The 19,526-nt window shown below is 43.0% G+C and overlaps 2 protein-coding genes across 2 annotated transcripts in view; one reads left to right on the top strand and one right to left on the bottom strand.

Annotated features, from left to right (window-relative positions):
- Positions 1-1,540, top strand: part of LOC131886143 (isoaspartyl peptidase/L-asparaginase-like) — a 3,416-nt gene extending 1,876 nt beyond the window's left edge. The window contains exon 4 of the mRNA XM_059234399.1: positions 1,166-1,540. Within this exon, the coding sequence (XP_059090382.1) occupies positions 1,166-1,449 (284 nt within the window). The 3' untranslated portion in view covers positions 1,450-1,540. The remainder of the gene's footprint in view (positions 1-1,165) is intronic.
- A 4,109-nt stretch (positions 1,541-5,649) lies between these two features.
- Positions 5,650-19,526, bottom strand: part of LOC131886302 (major antigen-like) — a 31,369-nt gene continuing 17,492 nt past the window's right edge. Inside the window, exons 11-23 of the mRNA XM_059234590.1 lie at positions 19,180-19,332; positions 17,648-17,836; positions 16,985-17,124; positions 14,175-16,911; positions 13,270-13,470; positions 12,902-13,068; positions 11,449-11,543; positions 10,553-11,367; positions 8,260-8,886; positions 7,185-7,330; positions 6,953-7,106; positions 6,792-6,893; positions 5,650-6,723 (exon numbers count right to left, since the gene is read on the bottom strand). Coding sequence (XP_059090573.1) covers positions 6,514-6,723; positions 6,792-6,893; positions 6,953-7,106; positions 7,185-7,330; positions 8,260-8,886; positions 10,553-11,367; positions 11,449-11,543; positions 12,902-13,068; positions 13,270-13,470; positions 14,175-16,911; positions 16,985-17,124; positions 17,648-17,836; positions 19,180-19,332 — 5,736 coding nt within the window. The 3' untranslated portion in view covers positions 5,650-6,513. The remainder of the gene's footprint in view (positions 6,724-6,791; positions 6,894-6,952; positions 7,107-7,184; positions 7,331-8,259; positions 8,887-10,552; positions 11,368-11,448; positions 11,544-12,901; positions 13,069-13,269; positions 13,471-14,174; positions 16,912-16,984; positions 17,125-17,647; positions 17,837-19,179; positions 19,333-19,526) is intronic.

Genomic DNA, 19,526 nt, shown 5'->3' with positions numbered 1-19,526 from the left:
CCTTCATTGTTTAATTTGCTTCCCTCTAATATTCGTAGGGAATACGTAGGCCTTGTTGATCCGGTAGCATCTTTCAAGTCAGACTTGGACCAATTTTTAGATAGCATTCCAGATCAACCCTACATTAAAGGACTAGCTTGGTCTGCCAACACAAATTCATTGGCGGACCAAATGTCATATAAAGATTAAAAGGTAATAAACAGACGAGTTATAATATTGCATTTTATTAGTACTGGGGATTACATTCCCTATACAAAGAATCCTTCCCCCTGCTTATTTTTCCTCTTTTCACAGGAATAGATCTGCAACATTGATCTAGTTTTGAGAATTTTCTTTCTCAAAAAGAGGAAAAATTCAGCTTAGAGGAGGTAAGAAAAGTACTTTTTGCGGTTTTGAGGCTGTTTAACTACCTTAGCGCCCTGCTTAGCTTGTCTCTTTGGACTTGAAAGTGACTCTTTTCATTTCTGTTCCTATCACATACCAGTTTTGTATCATCAGTAGAACCCGGAAATAGGTAACTTAAAGGTAGAAAAATTACCGAAGCATTTAAGGAAAAAGGTAACAAAATTAGCCATAAAACGGTAAAAAACGATATTTTTTGCGACAAAGATTAAGAATACTTGTAAGCTTGTCAAAAAATTGAAGGAAAATATAGTGATTTTTTAATCATTTTTTGACACAAAACATTACAAAATACTAACTGTTTTAGCAAGAGAAATACGACTAAAAGATCATTATCATTGAGATGTTTTTAAGACTAAGGCGTTGCTCTGAAAGCATGTAATTGTGGAATGAGAATGAAGTTTCTACATCAAGGCTTACTAGTGAGCTAAACTTTATGTTCCATGCATCAGCAGCAGTGACAACACTGGGTGAAATTTTTGCTGCTTATCATGTGTTGCTGTCATGGCACTGGTGGATTGATTCCATTGATTCCGTGCACTTTGTTTTGCTGGGTGGGAAACAGAAATAAACGAGGAAGCTAGTTGTCATGTTTGTTAAAGAAGGTTGAAGTTTAAATTGCTTTGGATCTTGTGTGTGGTAACCATAATTTTGAGGTTCTCCAAAAATCTTGGTTTTATTTTTAACCATCTTCCTTCATGGAGCCATTCATTCAATTCGCTGATCAGAATATTCCTTTCTGACTTTTTTTTCTTTTCCCAAGCTGCCATTTCAACCACGGGATTGGGCGAATCTTTCCTTCGGGCTTTGGTAGCTCGGAGAATTTCCGAACACGTGGAAAAGGGCGAAAAGAGCAACGTGGCTATCAAAAGGGCTCTGGACTTCATGGAACAACGTGTGGGCGGAGATGGTGGGGCCGTGCTTGTCACTCAATCGGGCGATATTGGCATTGAGTGGAACTCTACACGAATGGGCTGGGCTTATGCATGCAATGGGCGTTTACATAGCGGTTGCAATAGGCACGAGGACTTTGATGAATCCATTTAAATCGCCAAGAAGTGAGATGAAAATGAACCAATTGGAAGCAGTGGAATGAACTTTAACAGCAGAGAATTTTTTGATTGTTGTTGTTGTTATTTTGAAGGCTTGAGAAAGAATTTGGGTGATTTATGATTGGAAGTTCAAAAAATGCAGCTAAGTTGGTTTAAGTTGGCATTTTGGTGCTCGGGCAACCATTGCCAAGCATTCTTGGTAGAAAGAAGAGGGCGGACGAAGTGGAGTAGCCTTGTCCATAATATTCAATCCTGATTGCGGCAGTTGGTATCAATTGCGGTGTATTTCACCTGGGAACCAATCTTCATTTTCGACGGCGAAAGTGTTATTTGATTTTTGAGGCACTTTTCCAAAACCAAGCGAAACCTATCCTCAAGCTGCTTGGTCGCAAATTATTTGGTTTGGAATCGGAATCAGACATGATTAGTGAAGTTAATGAAGATCACTAGTGGATTGTGGGTTGAGTGGGCGTGGGAAGCAATTACCGACTACACAATGTGTTAGTATGTAACGATGGATGTATGTTCGAGTACTTAATTAAAACTGAATATGATAAAACATTGGGAATCCACCCGAGCTGACACCTGGTAACAGTGAGGAAAGTGAGGAGAGATGGCCAAGTTCATGTGGGCATAGATCATATTGCAACAAAAACTATCATCGCTATTGTTGTGTACACAGAGTTTGATGATTCTCCCCCTCCAGAAAAAAGAGTTGAAGTGCCTTCGAACCATGGTACATGAGTGAGACTTGTATGTATGTGTTTCGGGGATTCCTTTGCAAGAAGGTTAGGCATGCCTCAGGTTTCCCATAAGTCTCCTGGCTTTTTTTTTCATGGGTACCCAACCCTATTCCTAAATATTTCATAGATGAAACCTGCTCAATATCTTTACCTCCATTATCTACGAGTGGAGTATTCAAAGGAGTTGACCCGAAGGTCATCGAACGAAATTTCATTTCGTTCAGGGCCATATTGCATAAACTAAATAATCAATTACCCAAGAGTGGATTCTATCGAGATCCTTTGCCAGGCTACTGGAATCTTGGCCATTCCTACTAGAAACTAACTGAGTGTTGTCAGCATAAGAAGAGAGACTGGCAGTAATACTAAGCTTTTGAAGTGGGGCAACGAATATTATAAAAAGGAGGGGCCCTAAGATGGAGCCCTGGGGAACACCTGACTTGACATCATGTATGTCACTAAGGAATCCCTTAACCTTAACCAATTGCTTCCTACCAGAAATGAAACTTTTTAACCAATTGAGAACCTTGCCTTGGATCCCAATGACATGAAGTCCATTCAACAAAAGGCCATGATCTACTTTATCAAAGGCCTTGGCAAAATCAAGATAGACAACATCAACTGACTCATGTCTTGCCTCAATGACTTGCTCTAAGTCCTCAATCAGTTGGGCAACCGTGCTAAAATGTGCTCGGAACCTTTGCTGACTAGGAGTAATGACTTCATTGACTTCAAGAAATTCAACAAGTTTGGACTTCATGATCTTCTCAAACACCTTCGCAATATTCGAAGTGAGAGAAATCGGCCTATAGTTACTGGGGAGCGACTTATCTCCCCCTTTAAAAATTGGAACAACATGAGCTAGTTTCAGAGAAGAGGGGAACTTGCCCTGATCCAAGATGCAACGCATCAAGTACGAAAAAACAGGGGCACGAACCTGCGAGCATCTCATCAGAGACTGAGATGTTACTCCATCTGGACCCAGGACAACTTGAAAACCTTAGGTCCTTGGTGGCCTCTAAAGCATTTTGATCTGTGACTACAAGTTGCTCTAGTCATTTCGAGTTCTTATGGCGCGAGAATTTCGGACCAACGTGTGACTTCTTCATTTACCCCTTGTTTGTAATGTGGTTTTTGTGCACGTGTGGTTTTCGTGGTGCTCGTGTGTGGGTGAATAGGTGGGAATCACCATTTTTCTATTTACCTTTTGGTTTGCTTTTTCACGGGCTTTTCAAACCGCTATAGGGAATGTAATCCCCAGTACTAATAAAATGCAATATTATAACTCGTCTGTTTATTACCTTTTAATCTTTATATGACATTTGGTCCGCCAATGAATTTGTGTTGGCAGACCAAGCTAGTCCTTTAATGTTGGGTTGATCTGGAATGCTATCTAAAAATTGGTCCAAGTCTGACTTGAAAGATTCTACCGGATCAACAAGGCCTACGTATTCCCTACGAATATTAGAGGGAAGCAAATTAAACAATGAAGGGAGCCTGAGAAAGAAGAGATATGGACTTCATTGTTCGAACTAGCTTGGATTCTCGAGGGCTTGAAGGTGCTCTCAAAACGCACATTAAGCCTCTGATGTCATTGCAATTAACCCTAAATACTGGGTTGGGGCAAAGCTCATGAATGCTTTTGAAAACGTATAATATCAGATACCTTTCGTACCTTCTCTGTGAACACTGTACAGTCCCAACTTTTTTAGTCTCTCCCAATAGGAGAGCTCTCTCATTCCTGTGATGTTCCTAGTGAAACATCTTTGGACTTGTTCGACCTTTTGCAAACCTGCTGAACTCATTGGAGCCCAAATAGGTGAAGCATATTCAAGATGTGGGTGGACAATCGACTTGTATAGAGTTAGCATCGTGATGCTATCTATGGACTTAAACGTGCGATATGTCCAACCACACATTTGAAAAGCTTTACCCACTTTCAACCAAATATGCTCATCGAACTTTCCATATTTAGTCTGTTTACTCTTGGGTTACTGAGAGTAATTTAAAATAGCCCCTTTTTATGGTGACCGGACGTCTCGACCCAGCTGACAACTCGACCCATTGGACTTCGATCCGGGACAATTCGACCCAGTGGACAACGCGATCCAATACAGAAACTAAGCCCAATATGTTGGCTTACAAATAGTTCATTCTTATGGAGCAAAATTGAAACTGTGATGTAAAATATGTCAAAATTTGAAAGGTTTTATTATGCAATTCATCATTTGGTCATTAAAAGCAAGTTATTTTTACATCAATCAAGGTATGAAAATCAAGCTTGATAATGTTTTAATAATACTTGATTTTTTATGTAATGCCTTACCGATGCTAGCATCTTTGTATGCAAATTGAATAACTCATCAAGCTTTAGTTTTGTTCCAAAATCATGTTTTTTTTGGTCAATATGTTGTGGTTATTTATTGCTCTGGGTTGAGTTGCCCTCTGGGTCGAGTTATCCGCTGAGTCGAGATGTCCGGTCACCATAGATAGCCGCTACTTAGCTGTTGTAAATTGAACGTTCCTGTTTTCGTCAAAATTGGACACCAAATTTGCTGACGACCACTTGCTACACATAAATTGACATATTAAGTACACTTTTGATCTCAGGTACTCACATAAACTAATTGTGTTTCATTGTGTGATGCTATATTAGCTCAAAATGAAATATTGGGTATCTTATAGCATGGTTAGAATGTATATTGTAGATATAATTATCTATAAATGTGCTTCATATACAGTCAGCGTCAAATGTCTTCAGCCCCCAGCAAAGTACCTTCACAACTCTAAAACAGTTCAGTGAAACACTTGCCAAACAAAATATGTTTTTTAGGACTATTAAGGAACAGCGTTTTTGCAAACTTTCAGTGGGATCATGTAAAACATAAAAACCTTATTAACCAAAAAGTGAACTGTACCATTGACAAAAGTTTTCAGCCCCTTTAGGTTTTCTTAACACTGGATATAATTTAAGAATTTATGACTTCACTTTTGTTACTGAAACATAATGCCTTGTAGTACTGACACTCTGAGAGACAGTTTGCAACTCGTACAACTCATTCAACTTGTAATAGGTTAGTAGCCGCAACACTTGTAGTCTGATGTACCATTCAGTGCGTTTAAGTGTCGTTTATTTTAAAACAAAACTTTTTTTTACATAACAGAAATTGAAATTCTTGATTTACTGATATTAAAAGACATCTTTAAAAGTCTTGAGAGCATAGTTAAAAGTTACTTAACAACATTCTAAACATTGTTGATTCCCGGATTTGATCAGAGTGGCATTGAATGGAGCCCCACGCTGGTTGGGACTTATGGACGCGATTGGCGTTTACATAGCAGTTGCAATTGATTGGCGTTTACATAGCAGTTGCAAAAAAAACGAAGATTTTGGATGAGGTCATCGAAGTTCAATTTAAAGTAGTGAGATGAAAATGAGGACTTCCAGTGGATTGAACTTCAGCAGAAATAAATTTATTCATAACATTTCAATTCGTACATAGTGATTATAGGGATTGTTTGTTGTTGTTCTTGTAATAATAATAGTATTAGTTGTTCTATTCTTGTTGGAGAAGTTTAGATAGTAAAAAGTAAGGGAGTTGTTAGTACATCAAAACTTGAGTTTGATATTTAATCAACAAGAGCGTCCGGTAGTTTGATATCAGCAATAATAATGATAATGAACAGGCCATGACATTCCCATGGCCCAAAGCCGTAATAATAAAGAGGATAATAATGAGAGTAGTTATTATTGAGGATAATATTGAGTGAGGGTGGTGATGTTGACAAGTGGAGAAAGAGACCAATAGCTTTTAGAGGATTAAGGAGACGTATGTAAGGTTATTCGCAATAGCTTTGTTCATGATAAACATTCACGCATGGTTAATAGTTAATAGCAATAATACTCATAATGATAATTATAATCACAATAATAATGATAGAGCAATGATGATGCAAAGACAAAAGTAGTAGACAACAACTGGGACCTATCATCATGAATGTAATAATGATGTGCAAACGTAACAGTTCTTTGGGCTACCTAATGATTATTCTGTCTGGTGTGTCTGTGAGAGTGTAAGTATTTCTTTCATCCACGCCTAGCCGTCAAATAATGACGTTATAGCTCGAGTATTCTCAAAAGGAGTCAAGAGGGGAAATGGAGGCCGATTCCTTTAGTCTGGTCCTTTCATTCATCAGTAAAAACAAGCTAAATTGACCCCGAGTGAAAGAGACAATTGAGAACGAGACTTGAATAGACTCAGGAAGAGGATTTAGGATATGATATGAGATGTGGAGGAAAAAGATCACGACGACATCTATGAGAAAGAGAAATGCCGATTACGAGGATTCTTCACGGTGTCTTGACTTTCTGGCAATCTATGGAGGTATTCATAACTTGACACGGAAGGATGGAGAAACGGAGAGTGGGGCAAGCAGGATTTTTTGGAACCGGACTCTTCATAAGGAACTGGAGAGTGGCTCAGACTCTGTTGGGAACAAGTGGAGAACACATCTGAGGAGTCATCCTAGAAACAAGAACAGTTGCACTTGAGGAGATGTATGGTAGTTTTGGAATGCAATTTGAATATCTCACGTCAATGTCTTGGGAGAATTCACGTTCAAGCAAAGAGATGCTGGCCCGACCAGGGAACAACTTAAGCTCATTATCCGAGTCCGTGGACATCTGATGCGTGTGCTAAAGAGCCATAAATAATGATTACCATGCAATGCATTAACAATGAACATTTGGGGTACCTGGATGAGGGTCTTGCGTAGACGTTTGCACTCTTGATTGAGGGAGCTCAAGAACTTAGCCAGATCTGGGCAGTTTTCGTGTAATTTGGGGTGCAGATCCATCCACCCAATGAACACTTCTTTTTCCTTGATTTTGGCTAGAATCAGTTCCGTTCTGAGAATGAAAAACGACAGGGATTGAATGGGAAGTTTCAAATGGAGTGATGAAGTCTCAGAATGGTTCTGAAGTTACCTAAGGTTGTCAATTTCAGAGTGGAGAGAGGAGCGTTGACCCTCGAGAAAATAATTATGACGTTCCAACTTCCTCATGTACACATCCATATCCGCAGATTGGCCATTGCTGTTTGCCCTTTGGAGTCTTTGCTCCAAACGCATGATCTAAACGAAACGATTGTCAAACATTTATTTCGGGGGAAATAATCATTTCCTACTCAAACCTAAGCCCTAAGTTATGGAACTGTTTATTTTCTTGCAATGTAACAACTTTTGTCATGTCATTCCATCATATGACTCGTTCAGTCTGTACAACGTCAAGTTTACAACCCTTTCAATATGAATACATTCTTAATAGTTAGTGGAGAAACAAAAAAGTTTCCTTTAGAGAAAGGTCAGGAAGAGAATCTAAGCCGGGACCTGCAGTAACCCTTACTCCTCGTCTCCTCCCAGAAAGGCCAAAGCCTGGCACTGACTGGGATTTGAACTCACTACAAGTGAGAAGATAGTTTTTCACTTTATTTGTGTAGAGATTTTAAAAATTCTACAGTTTTTTCGATCAGGTTAAGATCGAAAAAAAATCAATGTGAATTACCTACTTTCCATCAATGGGGTACCCCCGCATGGTTTCGTGAGAGCATATTTTGAGATGCGATTTGTACCACGTTGCACCTCCTGGGAGTATCAGTTAGTTTCGTGAACGCACATTTTGAAGTAAGACAGGATAAAACTATTGCTGTCGCATTTCAATATTGCGTTCACGAAACCACGTGGGGGTACCCCATTGGTGCATGGTGTAATCAATACTTAACGTACATATGATCAACTCTTTTTGAATTTCAAGTGCTATTAACTTACTCAAAAAACTCGCTTAATAACTTTGACCACAAATTGCAAACTTAACAGCACTAACATTTAATGCTTAGAGCCCGAATTATTCACATAGTGGAACCGATAATCCATATATTGAATAACTTAAATACATTGCGAAATTTTATGAAGTTGAAGAAATATACTCTTTCTTCGAGATCTTAAGCACTTCAAATCCCCGATTATAAAGTATAAAGAGGCGAATGCAAGAAAACAGCACTTACCTTTTCATAAAGGTCTCCCTCTGGGACATGGCCGTGGTCGGACGCCTCATGTCTCATGTTCAGGAAGTCTTCCAATTCAAAGATTTTGTCGTCTTTTTCGTCCAGGATTTTGGTTATCTCACTCTGTCGATCTTCTGGTTGGCCCACTTCCATGAGACGCGTGATCTCTTGTTGGTAGATCTGAAGTTTCTTCAGAAGTCTGCCGTTGTCCTTCACCACAGACTGGATTTGCACTTCTTTGGAATCGACCACACTTTCCCTCTCGCAGATCTCGGCAAATTGCTTAGAAATGTGAGCCTCATACTTGTGTACGATCTCCTTGAGGTTGTCCAACGAGTGATAAATCGAATGAAGACCCTGAACGAAGCTGTTGGGATTGAAGTTCTCCAATGAAGGCTCGGATTTCTGAACACCCAGGAAAAGGATCCAAGAATTACGCTTCACGATCTCTTCCTCCAATTCACCCACCAGCTCCTCCAAGCGGTTTATCAAAGTCTCGGAGTGCTCTTGATCCCGATCTTCTTCTTCCACAGGTAAACTTGAGAGGTCGCTTATAACAATGCTGATGTCCTCACCCATATGATGGGACGTGGAATCTCTTCGTCCATACCCACAGCTGACATTGGGCTTAACAAAAAGATGCACGTGGTTTATTCAATGTGTGAGTGCGAAACATTAAGTATGAGACAACAAAGGGACCCAGCGTCTCATTAGTGGATCAAACTGGCTTGTTTGTGGACTCAAATGTCAGTCCTCCAAGACCGAGAGTGGGTTTTCTTCGTCTAATTAGCAATGGGTGAGGAAGGAACACGAATGAGGCAGAATCAAAGTTCTTGGAAAACGTGTGTTTATAAAACTTGGGTCATGCTGTTCTTGTCATTGAAAACAGACAACTTGTTAGCAGATTGTTGAAGCATACTTGGAACAAATTCAGCAATGTTGGTTGGAGGAGGAGAAGCAGAAATTGTTGTAGTTAGTAGTAGCAGTTGTATTAGTAGTTGTAGAATTAGCAATAGCAGTAGAAGTTGCAGTTGACGAATTAGAGTGCAAGGAGAAGAAGACCACCACAATAACCATTCATACACAACAGATGAATATTAGTTAAGAAACTTTAGAGGCACTAGATGCTGTATTTGGATATCAGCTGTTTCATCGGTTTACGTACTCTTTTTAGTTCCAAAAGAGCGTGCGCCCTTGCCGTCGACAATACTGGGAACAGACATTGGATGCATTAATGTCATCGTCCCCAAACACCACCACCCCATTGACAATGGGCAATTGTCCTCAAACACATCCATAGTGGTCCGACATAAAATAAAAGATTTGGAGCACTCCAAAGCGACATGTCGTTTGTCGTCACACCAATCTTTGTAGGAAGTCGAAATGGAATTTGGGGGGTTTGGGTTTCGTGTACAATCTTGGATCACTGAGTGGGGTTCCATCGTCAATGGCTTTGTTTCTCTTTTGCATTCTTAGTGTTTGATGCAGATACAACCAACAAGCACTTGGATAGATAGCATAATGAAGTCACAGGATAGAGGGGGAGGATTAACACAGCCATCTTCATCATCAGGGCCCTCATCATCATTATCATCTCCTTTAACGATTAAACGACAATCAAGGCAAAAGGCGATGGCTCGTGTTTGCACGGATTTCACACAATCGGTGGAGCACACGACGAAGGAACAGTTTATGTCATCAATGCAGGATACGTGTTGGAGTAGGGACGACAGAAAAGTAGCCTGTCTTGGCATGGCATAGTCGATTCAGAGCTAGCTGGCTACTGAGAATGCTGCTTTTAGGTCATTGAGTAGTTGGCGATTACATTATGGGAACACCAGGCAGAGCATAATCCTGAACTAGTTCAATTGACTTGGGGGCACTTCCGAAGGAGCAGGAGTTTTCGGTTCGTTTGTTTTTGTTCAGGCCATCGTGGCTGGAAGCATGTTCATTAGAGTATGGCTTTTGTGGCTAACAAGATGAAGAAGGAGCAAAACAAATATACCACTCCTTAGAAAAAGCTCTTGAAAAAGCCACCCACGTTACTACTGAGTTTAGCACCAACTTCTGCGGCCTCTTTGGCACCTGCAGAGGCCGCACCCAACGCGTCCATAGGGTTTCCTTGAAGTAGCTGAGCCTTCAGGGAGAAATGAAGACATCGAAGTCGAACAACAGCAATAGAGCACGTGGAAAAATGGAAAAAACAGAAATATTCACATATTAGTGTTGTCGATGCAAACATTGAATTGGATTATATGGCACACCATAAGCGCTTCAAGGCATGCACACTTACCATTGGATCATTAGGGTCTCCATTGGCACCCTGTGCTGGAACACCTGGCTTCTGGCCAGTCTTAGCCGCGCCTGGTGGAGCATTGGCTGCAGGTTTCGCAGCAGCTGGTGCTCCTTGAGCAGGCTTGGGTGCAGGCTTCGCACCCGGCTGCCCCTGAGCCTTAGCCGCTGCAGGCTGCCCTCCTGGCGGTTTTGCAGCTCCTGGAGCGGCTGGCTTGGCTGCACCTTGAGCCGCAGGTTTGGTAGGACCACCTTGCACCGGTTTTGCACCAGGGGCTGCCTGCTTGGTTGCGACATTTCCAGCAGGTTTGGCTGGACCAGGAGCCGCTGGTTTTGTTGCAGCTACCGCATTGGACGCTGGTTGCTTGGCTTGGGCAGCCACGGGACCGGCGGGTTTGGCAGCCTGAGGAGCTTGGGCAACTGGTTTAGCTTGTGTATTGTTGGGGAGAGGATTAGTTTGAGCTTTGACGGGAGGTTTGGCAGTGGCAGGTTTGGAGGTTGGTGGCACTCCATTAGCTCCATTTGTTTTGGGTGTGGCACCAGCTGAATTTGGTCCCGCAGTGGTCTGAGACTTGGGCGGAGGCTGTTGTGCGGGGGCAGGAGCTCCTGCTGCTGCAGCCACAGCTGCTGGTGGCTTTTGAGCATTCTGGGTTGAATTGGGCGTTGCATTGGCCACAGGCTTGATTGCTTGGGGAACGGCAGGCGATGGAGCAGCCTTAACCTCACCTGGATTGGTCGCTCCTGGAGGTCCTTGCTGCTGTGGTGGAGGCGGTCCTCCGCCTCGTCCCCCTCCTCGACCTCTCCCTCGGCCTCGACCTGAAACACATGACACCCAAAAAGGAACCCAGTTATGTTTGTTCTAACTACATTTGGAATTGGAACACTATGTACCTCTACCTCTACCATCACCACGTCCAGCTGGCCCGGGGGAGCCCAGTGGCGGCCCACTTGCCGTTCCTGAGGCTTTTTGTGCCGCCAACTGCTTTTGTTTCCTAAAAAGATAAGCAATAGTAGATTATTATCCATGTCTATTTGGGCTATTGTGGTAAGGCGTTTTAAATTTTCTTGGTTTTGAAAAAACTTTGAAATGAAAGCGGTGCAGTTTGGGGAAATTGTGAACGGAAAGGCAGGATTGCTCTCCATCCAATTTTGAGCGATAATTTGAGGATCGCGTGCAGATGCATCAGGTAAGAATTTTGAAGTGCTTGAGAGAGAAACAAAGGGTCACATTGAATAGAGGTGCCATCATCAGAGAGAGATGGAAGAAAACGACCGCGGATCTTGTTCTTTTGAAGAGATGAGAAAATATGGTGCTCGTCGAAAACGCTGAAGCCGAACTTTTGAGGGAGAAAGATCGTGAAGGTAGAAATGCTTGAGAGAATGGAAAACGAAAACACATGCAGAGGGATGCTCGTTTTCGGAAAGAGAATAATGCTTTGGAATTCAAAACTAGTTTCCAGTACTCTTTCTTTAATGACCACTCACATGCTTGAAAGAGATCAACCGCAAGGAAAAATCCAGTAATGCTTAGCATACCTGGATCACGGCCAGCATTCTGACCCTGAAACTGTTTTGTCTTACGTTACGGTGAAAAAAAATAAAGTGCGGAAATTAACTGAGCCAAGATCCCAATCTTGGACATCTTCCTCCGTCTCTCTCTTCCAGACATTCTTGAGGTGCCACTATAAAAAGAACTTGGAAACCAATTTTGATCCATACCGCACTCGACATTGATTGGCACATTGCTTGCACCAACTTAGAATCAATTGGAGGGACAGAGGACAAGGATAAGGGTAGTGGCCGCTTTCGCTTTTCATCAGCACCAATCAATATTTTTGTTTTGTTTTTGTTTTCCTTCTAAAATGAGGCGATTGCCTTTTGAATTAAATGAGTGATTAATAATTCTGGGGTAGGATCCAGATTCAGGGTTACCAAAGAGGTGAAGTAGGTTCGAGTTAATGAAGCCACCTTTTGGATTTGCTTTGACTTTTCTATACTAGTTTCATTACACACTTAAACTAAAGTTTCACTCTCGAGTTCAGCGGCCAAAGTTTGAGTGGTTTTCACGAAAGTTTGCACAAAACTGGTTTGTGTACATTGATGCGAGAGGGACTTTTGGGACGGGTTTGGGTTCACAAGGGTCATCCGAAATCTGCAAAAATGTGCAATCACTTGGCATCAGCATCAGTATCTCCAAGGAATTGGGATGGATTGCGCATAGATTAATAGAATGTTTCGTGATAACACGATCATGCTTCAACATCGTTGATCAATCCATGAATGGGTTACACAAAACACGGTATACGACGTAAGTAGTGAGAAAAAACAAGGGACTCGTGGGGATACGTACTCTTGGAGCTCCTGGATCAGCTTCTCTTTGAGAGTTTGCTCCTCTTGGGATGTCTTGACCAGTTGGAGCAATCTGTCATTCTCTTGTTTGGACTTTTTGATAACATCCTGAGCATCAACGAGTTCCTTCATGAGTTTTGCGTGGTTTTCATTATTAGGAGCGCCGCCCTGAAAAGTTTTCCAAGAATGAGACACATCTTAAGATTCGAAAGACAAATGGAAACTCCAAGAGAAACAAAAAAATGTTAAATGACAAATAACATAGGTGTATGTGGCGTGCAAAGTACAAAACTATACAAAACGGACAAATGCATAGAGAAAGAGGGTCACACCACTGAGATCAAAACAAGGTGGAACAAGTTCACTCACTTTCTTTAGTTTTGAGTCAAGCTCATTGACCGTCTTATCTTTTTGCTCAAGTTTCAATTTGAGCTCCTCCAAATTCTTTTTCTGTTGGTCAATGGTTTTCTTGAGGTTGGTCAATTCCTGGTTTTGAGGCAGATTAGGCGCCCCAGATGCGGGGCTACTACCACCTTTGGCCAAACGCTGGTTGGCCTCATGCAAGTCGATCTAGGGGCAATTAAAACCTGGTTCTAAGATCTATTTCTAAATATGTTGTACCTAGAAGTAGTTGCAGCAACAAGCAACAACGGGAAGCACATGAGTTTGAATGTGAGCTGAAGGCTATGCACCTGGCAAACGGGCCATCAAAGCAAATAATGTGTTTATGACTTGCATGTTAGCGTTATTGTTTTTTGGGGGGAAACAGGAAAGAGAGAGCAAGGTCTGAAAATGGCTACTGTTATGTGACAGGATCCAGCAATTGGAACGAGCTATCTAGTTTTCTAAGATGTTGGTCTGTACTGTACGCAAGGATGAGTCAGATTGTTAAATTCCGTTTGAGCATGCAATGAAGGCCTCGACCAATCGACTGATTCCCTCCAAAATAGCCTCACTTGAAACAAAGTGAAACAACCCCCAGATCCCAGAACCAAGGCATATTGCCTGTGTGTACAGGGAACAATAACAGGGTGGGCAGAATGGGCAGCACACAAGTTAGGTGGTCAAATCACTGTTTCACAACACGTAACAACCTCATATGGCAAGAGGTTACAGGGGTGCTCAGAAGGGCAGTTTACATGGGAGAAAACTGGTTCATTACGGGTGGGAGACGAACGAGTACGGTGAAGGTTGTACGATAATAAGAATTGGTGGTAGGATGGTGAGATATCTTCATATCACCGGTAGAATCGGGATAGAAAGTCATTGCTTACCTGCTTCTGTTCCAGTTCTTGGACCAACATCTCCAATTGGCTCTGGAACCGTTCTTTTTCAATGGCCGCCTCTTGGACTTCCTTTTTGGCTTTGGTCAGCTCTTGAGAGACTTTTTCCACATCCGGAGGGATCGAGGATCCCCCACCCTTTTTAATCTGTTCCTTTTGTTCATCGATAACCTTCTGGAGTTCTTGCTTCTCGTGTTGGAACTCTTTGGTTTTGTCCGCAATCTCATTCTTGTAGACCTTGATTTGTTCGGACAGATCTGTGATCTTCTTCTCCTTCTCAGCCAGGTTGGCAGCGTCTGCGTTTCCGCTTTCCTTGAGAGATTTCTCCAAGTCAACCTTCTGCTTTTCGAGGGAGGATTTCTCCTTCTTGAGTGATTCCACCTCCTTCTCCAGGGCTCCAACCCTATCGGTCAGTTTCTGAATTTCTCGTTCCTTGGCCTCGAGGATTTCCTTGGAGCCTTTCTCAATACCATTGCTCATTTTTTCAGCTTCAGTTCGTAGCCTCCCATTCTCATCCTTAGCTCTCCTGAGTTCAACCTCGATGTTGTTGAGGTCATGCTTGCAAACGTCGAGTTCGGTGCGGGCCATATCGCGCTCCTTGGTGAGTCGAGCGATTTCCGTGTCATATTTGGCAGTGTTATCATTGGAGGTGCTTTCGCGTCGTCGGGTTTTGATGTCGGTCTCGAGCTGATCGATTTTGGACTGGAGCATGACAATGTCTCGCTCTGCTTTGTCGGCCTTGATTTTCTCTCTGGCGTGCTTCTGGAGAGCATCGTCGTAATCGAATTCAAGGGCTCGGATTTTGTCGTTGAGATTTCGGATCTCCTTTTCCTTGCTGTCCAGAATGCCCCGCTCAGACTTATCAGATTCGTCTTTAAGCCGTCGATTCTCGGCAGTCACACGCTTGAGTTCATTCTCGGTCAAATTGAGGTCTTGTTGGAAGGACAAAAGCATGTCCTGGGATTTTTCTAATTGTCGGACCAACTGGTCACGCTCGGAGCCCAACTGGGAGATCTCCATTTCGAATTTGTCAATGTCAGAGTCTCGATTCAGTCGGTCCTGATTAAATTGATCACGTTCCCTATTCAGGCGGCGAAGCTCAGCCTCGGTTTGTTCCAACTTGTCTTGGGCCCGAATCATTTCTTTCTTGCACTGATCGGACTCTTGACGGAGTTTGGTCTCATTCTCGTAGGATTGGTCCAAGGAGTTTCGGGCATGATCCAACTGATTGCGATACTTTCGCGACTCAATTTCGAATTTGTCCTTATCCTCAGTCAGGTGTTTGATTTGGATCTGCGCTCGATCAAACCGCTCGTGAAGGTCATCCAACTCCCTTTGGAGTCGATCGGTGTCGTGCCGCTCCTTGGCACCTCTCATATCTTCCATGCCCCTAAGGTCACGGAGTTCTTTTAATTCGAATTGAACCTTCTCAAGGTCACGGCTCAGTTTCAGGGCATTCAGTTCGATGCTCTCCTTATCAGCCTTAGCCTTTTCATATTGCAATTGTGTTCGGTCTAATTTATCCTTCACTCGGTCCATTTCGACGTTGAACTTGTCCTCTTGGCGTTCCATTTCTTGGCTGGTGCGCACCATCTTGTCTCGCTGGGCTTCAATTTCTTGTAATTGGAACCGGAGACGAGCATTTTCCGTCTCAATCTGGTCAAATCTAAGCTCGACCTCGCTGACTTCGGCCTGAGCCTTGGCCTGTTTATCCTTCCATGAGGCCACATCCCGCTCCAATTGAGTGATTTGGCCCTCATAGGCTTGCCGTGATGTGCCCGCTTTCTCCACAGCGATCTTCGCTCGATCAAGATCGTTTCGGGTTCGATCGAGTTCCACTTCCACTCGATGAAGGGCAGAGTCCTTCAATTGAAGGTCCTTCACGGCCTTCTCATATTTGTCTTGCCATTTCTTCACCTCAGCTTGGACTGCAGTCACTTCGGAATGAGCCTTCTCCTGTTCCAATTGAGCTCGAGTTCGAATGGACTCGACCTTGTCCAATTCCGCTCGGAGTCTGGACATGTCCGTCTCGTGTTTGTCCCGGGCTGACTTGAGGAACTCGCAATCTTGGGTCAATTTTTCCATCTTTTCCTTGTAGAGCTCAGTCTCATGGCGGCATTTGTACATCTCATCATTGAGACGTTCTTCCGTGTCCTGGTATTTGCCCATCCGGGCCGCGAATCGCTCGACTTCTAATTGCAGTTGGGCTGCATCTTGACGATAGCTTTCACCATCGGCTTGAGCCTTTCGGAGCTCCATGTGAGCCTTATCGTGTCGATCATGGAACTTTTCCAATTCGACCTGCAATCGTGCTACCTCTTCTTGAGTCTTTTCTAAGCTGGAATGAGCCTTGGAGTGCTGGGTAGAGGTTCTTTCCAATTCATAGGAGAGCTTCTCGCACTCGGTGGCCACCTTCTCTTTGTCAGCTCGCACCTTCGAGAGCTCCGCTTGGGCCTTGTCCAGTCTTTCGCGAGTAATGTTCAAATCATAACTGGTTCGATCGTAATCATCCTTGAACTTGCTTTCGTTCTCCTTGGCCCTGGAGAGCTGCATGGACGTTCTGTCGTATAGCTCTTGTAAGGAATGGAACTCATCTTGGAGCTTCTTGTGATCGTCTTTGTGTTTCGAGTTCAGAATATTGGATTTATCAACTTCCATGGCCATTCGGTCCTGCTCACTTTGAGCCAGATCCAACTTCTGTTGAAGTCGATAGACATCTCCTTGAGCTCTGTGAACAGAAATAGGAACAAGCATAAATGTCAAGTTGAGCGAGATATTCTTTTTCAAAAAAGTAGCCCTACCTGTCGTATTTTTCCAAAAGACGTTCCAACTCTTTGTGAGTGATCTCCTTATCTTCCACGGACCGGTTGTGAGCGGCTTGAGACATCTCCAAACGATCTTTCGCAGTATCCAACTCCAACATGGTTTCTTCTTTCTCGCGCTAAAACATGAAACAGAAGCAAGAACACTATTAAAAGTGGAACACCCAGGAGGCATTGTCGATATGAGGGTCATTTCCTCGTCTGGGGATCCCATGTTTTGGCCTTAATGGAACCGACAAGATGTGTGAGCCGAGCCTTCTTGGCCTTGTCATGTGCTCAAATGAGCAGATCAAGAACTTGATATACGTAGAAAGACAGTCAGGGTGACGACGACCTTTTGTTCGTTGAAGGTCCATCACGTCCCACGAAAAGGAAAGACATCGAAATGCAGAGAAATTGACAGGCAGGAGGATGGAGCGATACATAGATAAATGAATGGATCGGTGAATGAGTGAAAGAATGGAAGAGGAGAAGAAAGGGAAAGTTCACTCCAGATTAAAGTGGAACATCGACTTGGGCTTTGCAAGGGGAGAGTAATCCTGGGTCTGGTACAGATCTGTTGTAAATGAGCGATGGGGTAGGGTGTGAGCGGGCTAGAAGTTGGCTTGATTGTGTTTTCAGGAGAGGATAACTTGTACATACCCGAGACTTGTCCAGCATATCAGAGAGTTTGTTGATCCTGTCTAGCAAGATCTCCATTTCGTTCTGCAAGGTCTCCCTGTCCTTTTGGCCCTTCTGGACTTGTCCCTCCATGATGGTGGCACGTTCGCGTTGCTGTAGCAGATCCGTTTCGACTTTTTCCTTATCACTCTGTGCTCTCAAAAGCGCCGTCTGCAACAAATGTGGGAGTCAAGATGGGGTTGTGGGCGTGACTTTGAGAACAAAGGCCAACTTCTCGTGTACAATTCAATGAATCAAGGGGCATTCGCATGTACGTGTTCAGTAGTAGTCGGTCGAAGGAGTCAAGAGAGAAAGAGGTGCTATTTACAAAGTAAGCATTTTGGTAATGTCTAACATAACAAGTATGTCTTCGAGAATTGATCTGGAGAGATCCTAGATTTAATTTGTTCTGGATCGGTGATTTAGAAAGCCAGTTATTTGATTTTGCTCAGTTCCACTATTGGCTGACGTCGTTACATCAAAGGAAGAGGAGATAGACGCGGATCAATATTTGTAACAAGTTCAAATTTCGATTTAACCGAGCACTGTCTCTCAGTTTTCCTGAAAATATCTGTTGCTTGACATTTACAACCCAGTTTAAAGGTTATCAGAAACATGCGCTAGTTTCGCTTTTGAACCACTCATGAAAAAAAGAAAAAAAACTACTTGGCATTCTGGTCGGTATCGGAAGCGGAAAGTGAAAGTTTTTTTGTCATTAGGAAACGCCACGTTAGATCAAAAAGTTTCGCCAATAGCGAGTTGCATCAACAAAGTAACGTGTCGTTGGTGTCTTAAAACTTTCAAGTATACCTCATGTGCCATATAAAACTTGTATCAAAAGTAGGGCTTCAAGTTAACGCCTGAGATGGATATTTCAAACAAATGTTGTTCAGCTCAATCCAATCTTTTGGGAGGTGGATTCTCTTTGAATCGTCGGAGGAGGTCGCTCCAATCGCGTTATGGGTAACTCGTGCTGGCGATTCATGCCTTTCCTTCTTTTCTATTGTATTCAGTATTCCACTTGTTCGAGCCAAAAAAAGTGGAAGGGAGGGGCTTTTGGTTGTTGGTTGATGATGTGCCAACAAGAGGTTGATATTAGAAAGGGTCTTTTGTGAATAAAGTCTCCTAGGATATCGAGAGGTACGTGTTGTATGGAGAAAGATTTTTCACTCTTCCCCCCCTNCCCCCCACCTAGCAAGTGAAGCCAATAAGAAAGAATGTGGTGGGATCTTTACGAGATTTCATATCCCAAGATGAAAGAAAAATCGTGCTCCAGTAATTGCCCCCCCCCTTCTTGGGTCTGATGAGTTTTCTGCTCTGGAAATGCTGTTCAGATCTTGTAGGCCAAATTTTCAGCGCACAAGAAAAACAAATATTGATTGAGATGGGAAGCGGATAGAACGATAGAAGCGAAGGATTGAACCCAAGGGAATTGGGAGGGAAAGATGAAAGAGAGTAGGGAGAGAAGATTGGGTGCCCACAAAAGGTGAGTTAGTGTCTGGCTCCAATTGTACCTGTAGTTTATCGCACTTCTCCCGGTGGCGATCCAGGTCCATTTGGTAATCCTCGCGCTCAGTCTGCATTCGAGTGGAATTCACCTGGGCCTTTTCCAATTGGGACTGAAGATTATCCAATTCATAAAGTAACTTCTCCTTATCGGCTTGCATCTGAAATGAACAACGACCCAACACAATTAGAGGCCGCAGGGTAATGTAGTTTTGACGCCCTCTGCCTGCTCATTCATTCCATTTATTCCCATTCCCACCCGGTAGAGGGGGAAAGAGAACGTCCTTCATGCAATAATCTCCCTCTACGTAGTGATGGAGGAGCCAATTGCTCAGCCTCTTTTGTACAAAGTTCC

Source organism: Tigriopus californicus, chromosome 9, assembly GCF_007210705.1.
Source record: "Tigriopus californicus strain San Diego chromosome 9, Tcal_SD_v2.1, whole genome shotgun sequence".
In the NCBI taxonomy this organism is placed as follows: Eukaryota; Metazoa; Arthropoda; class Copepoda; order Harpacticoida; family Harpacticidae; genus Tigriopus; species Tigriopus californicus.
The sequence above is the reverse complement of the archived record's forward strand: the minus strand, read 5'-3'. Positions and strand labels throughout refer to the sequence as shown.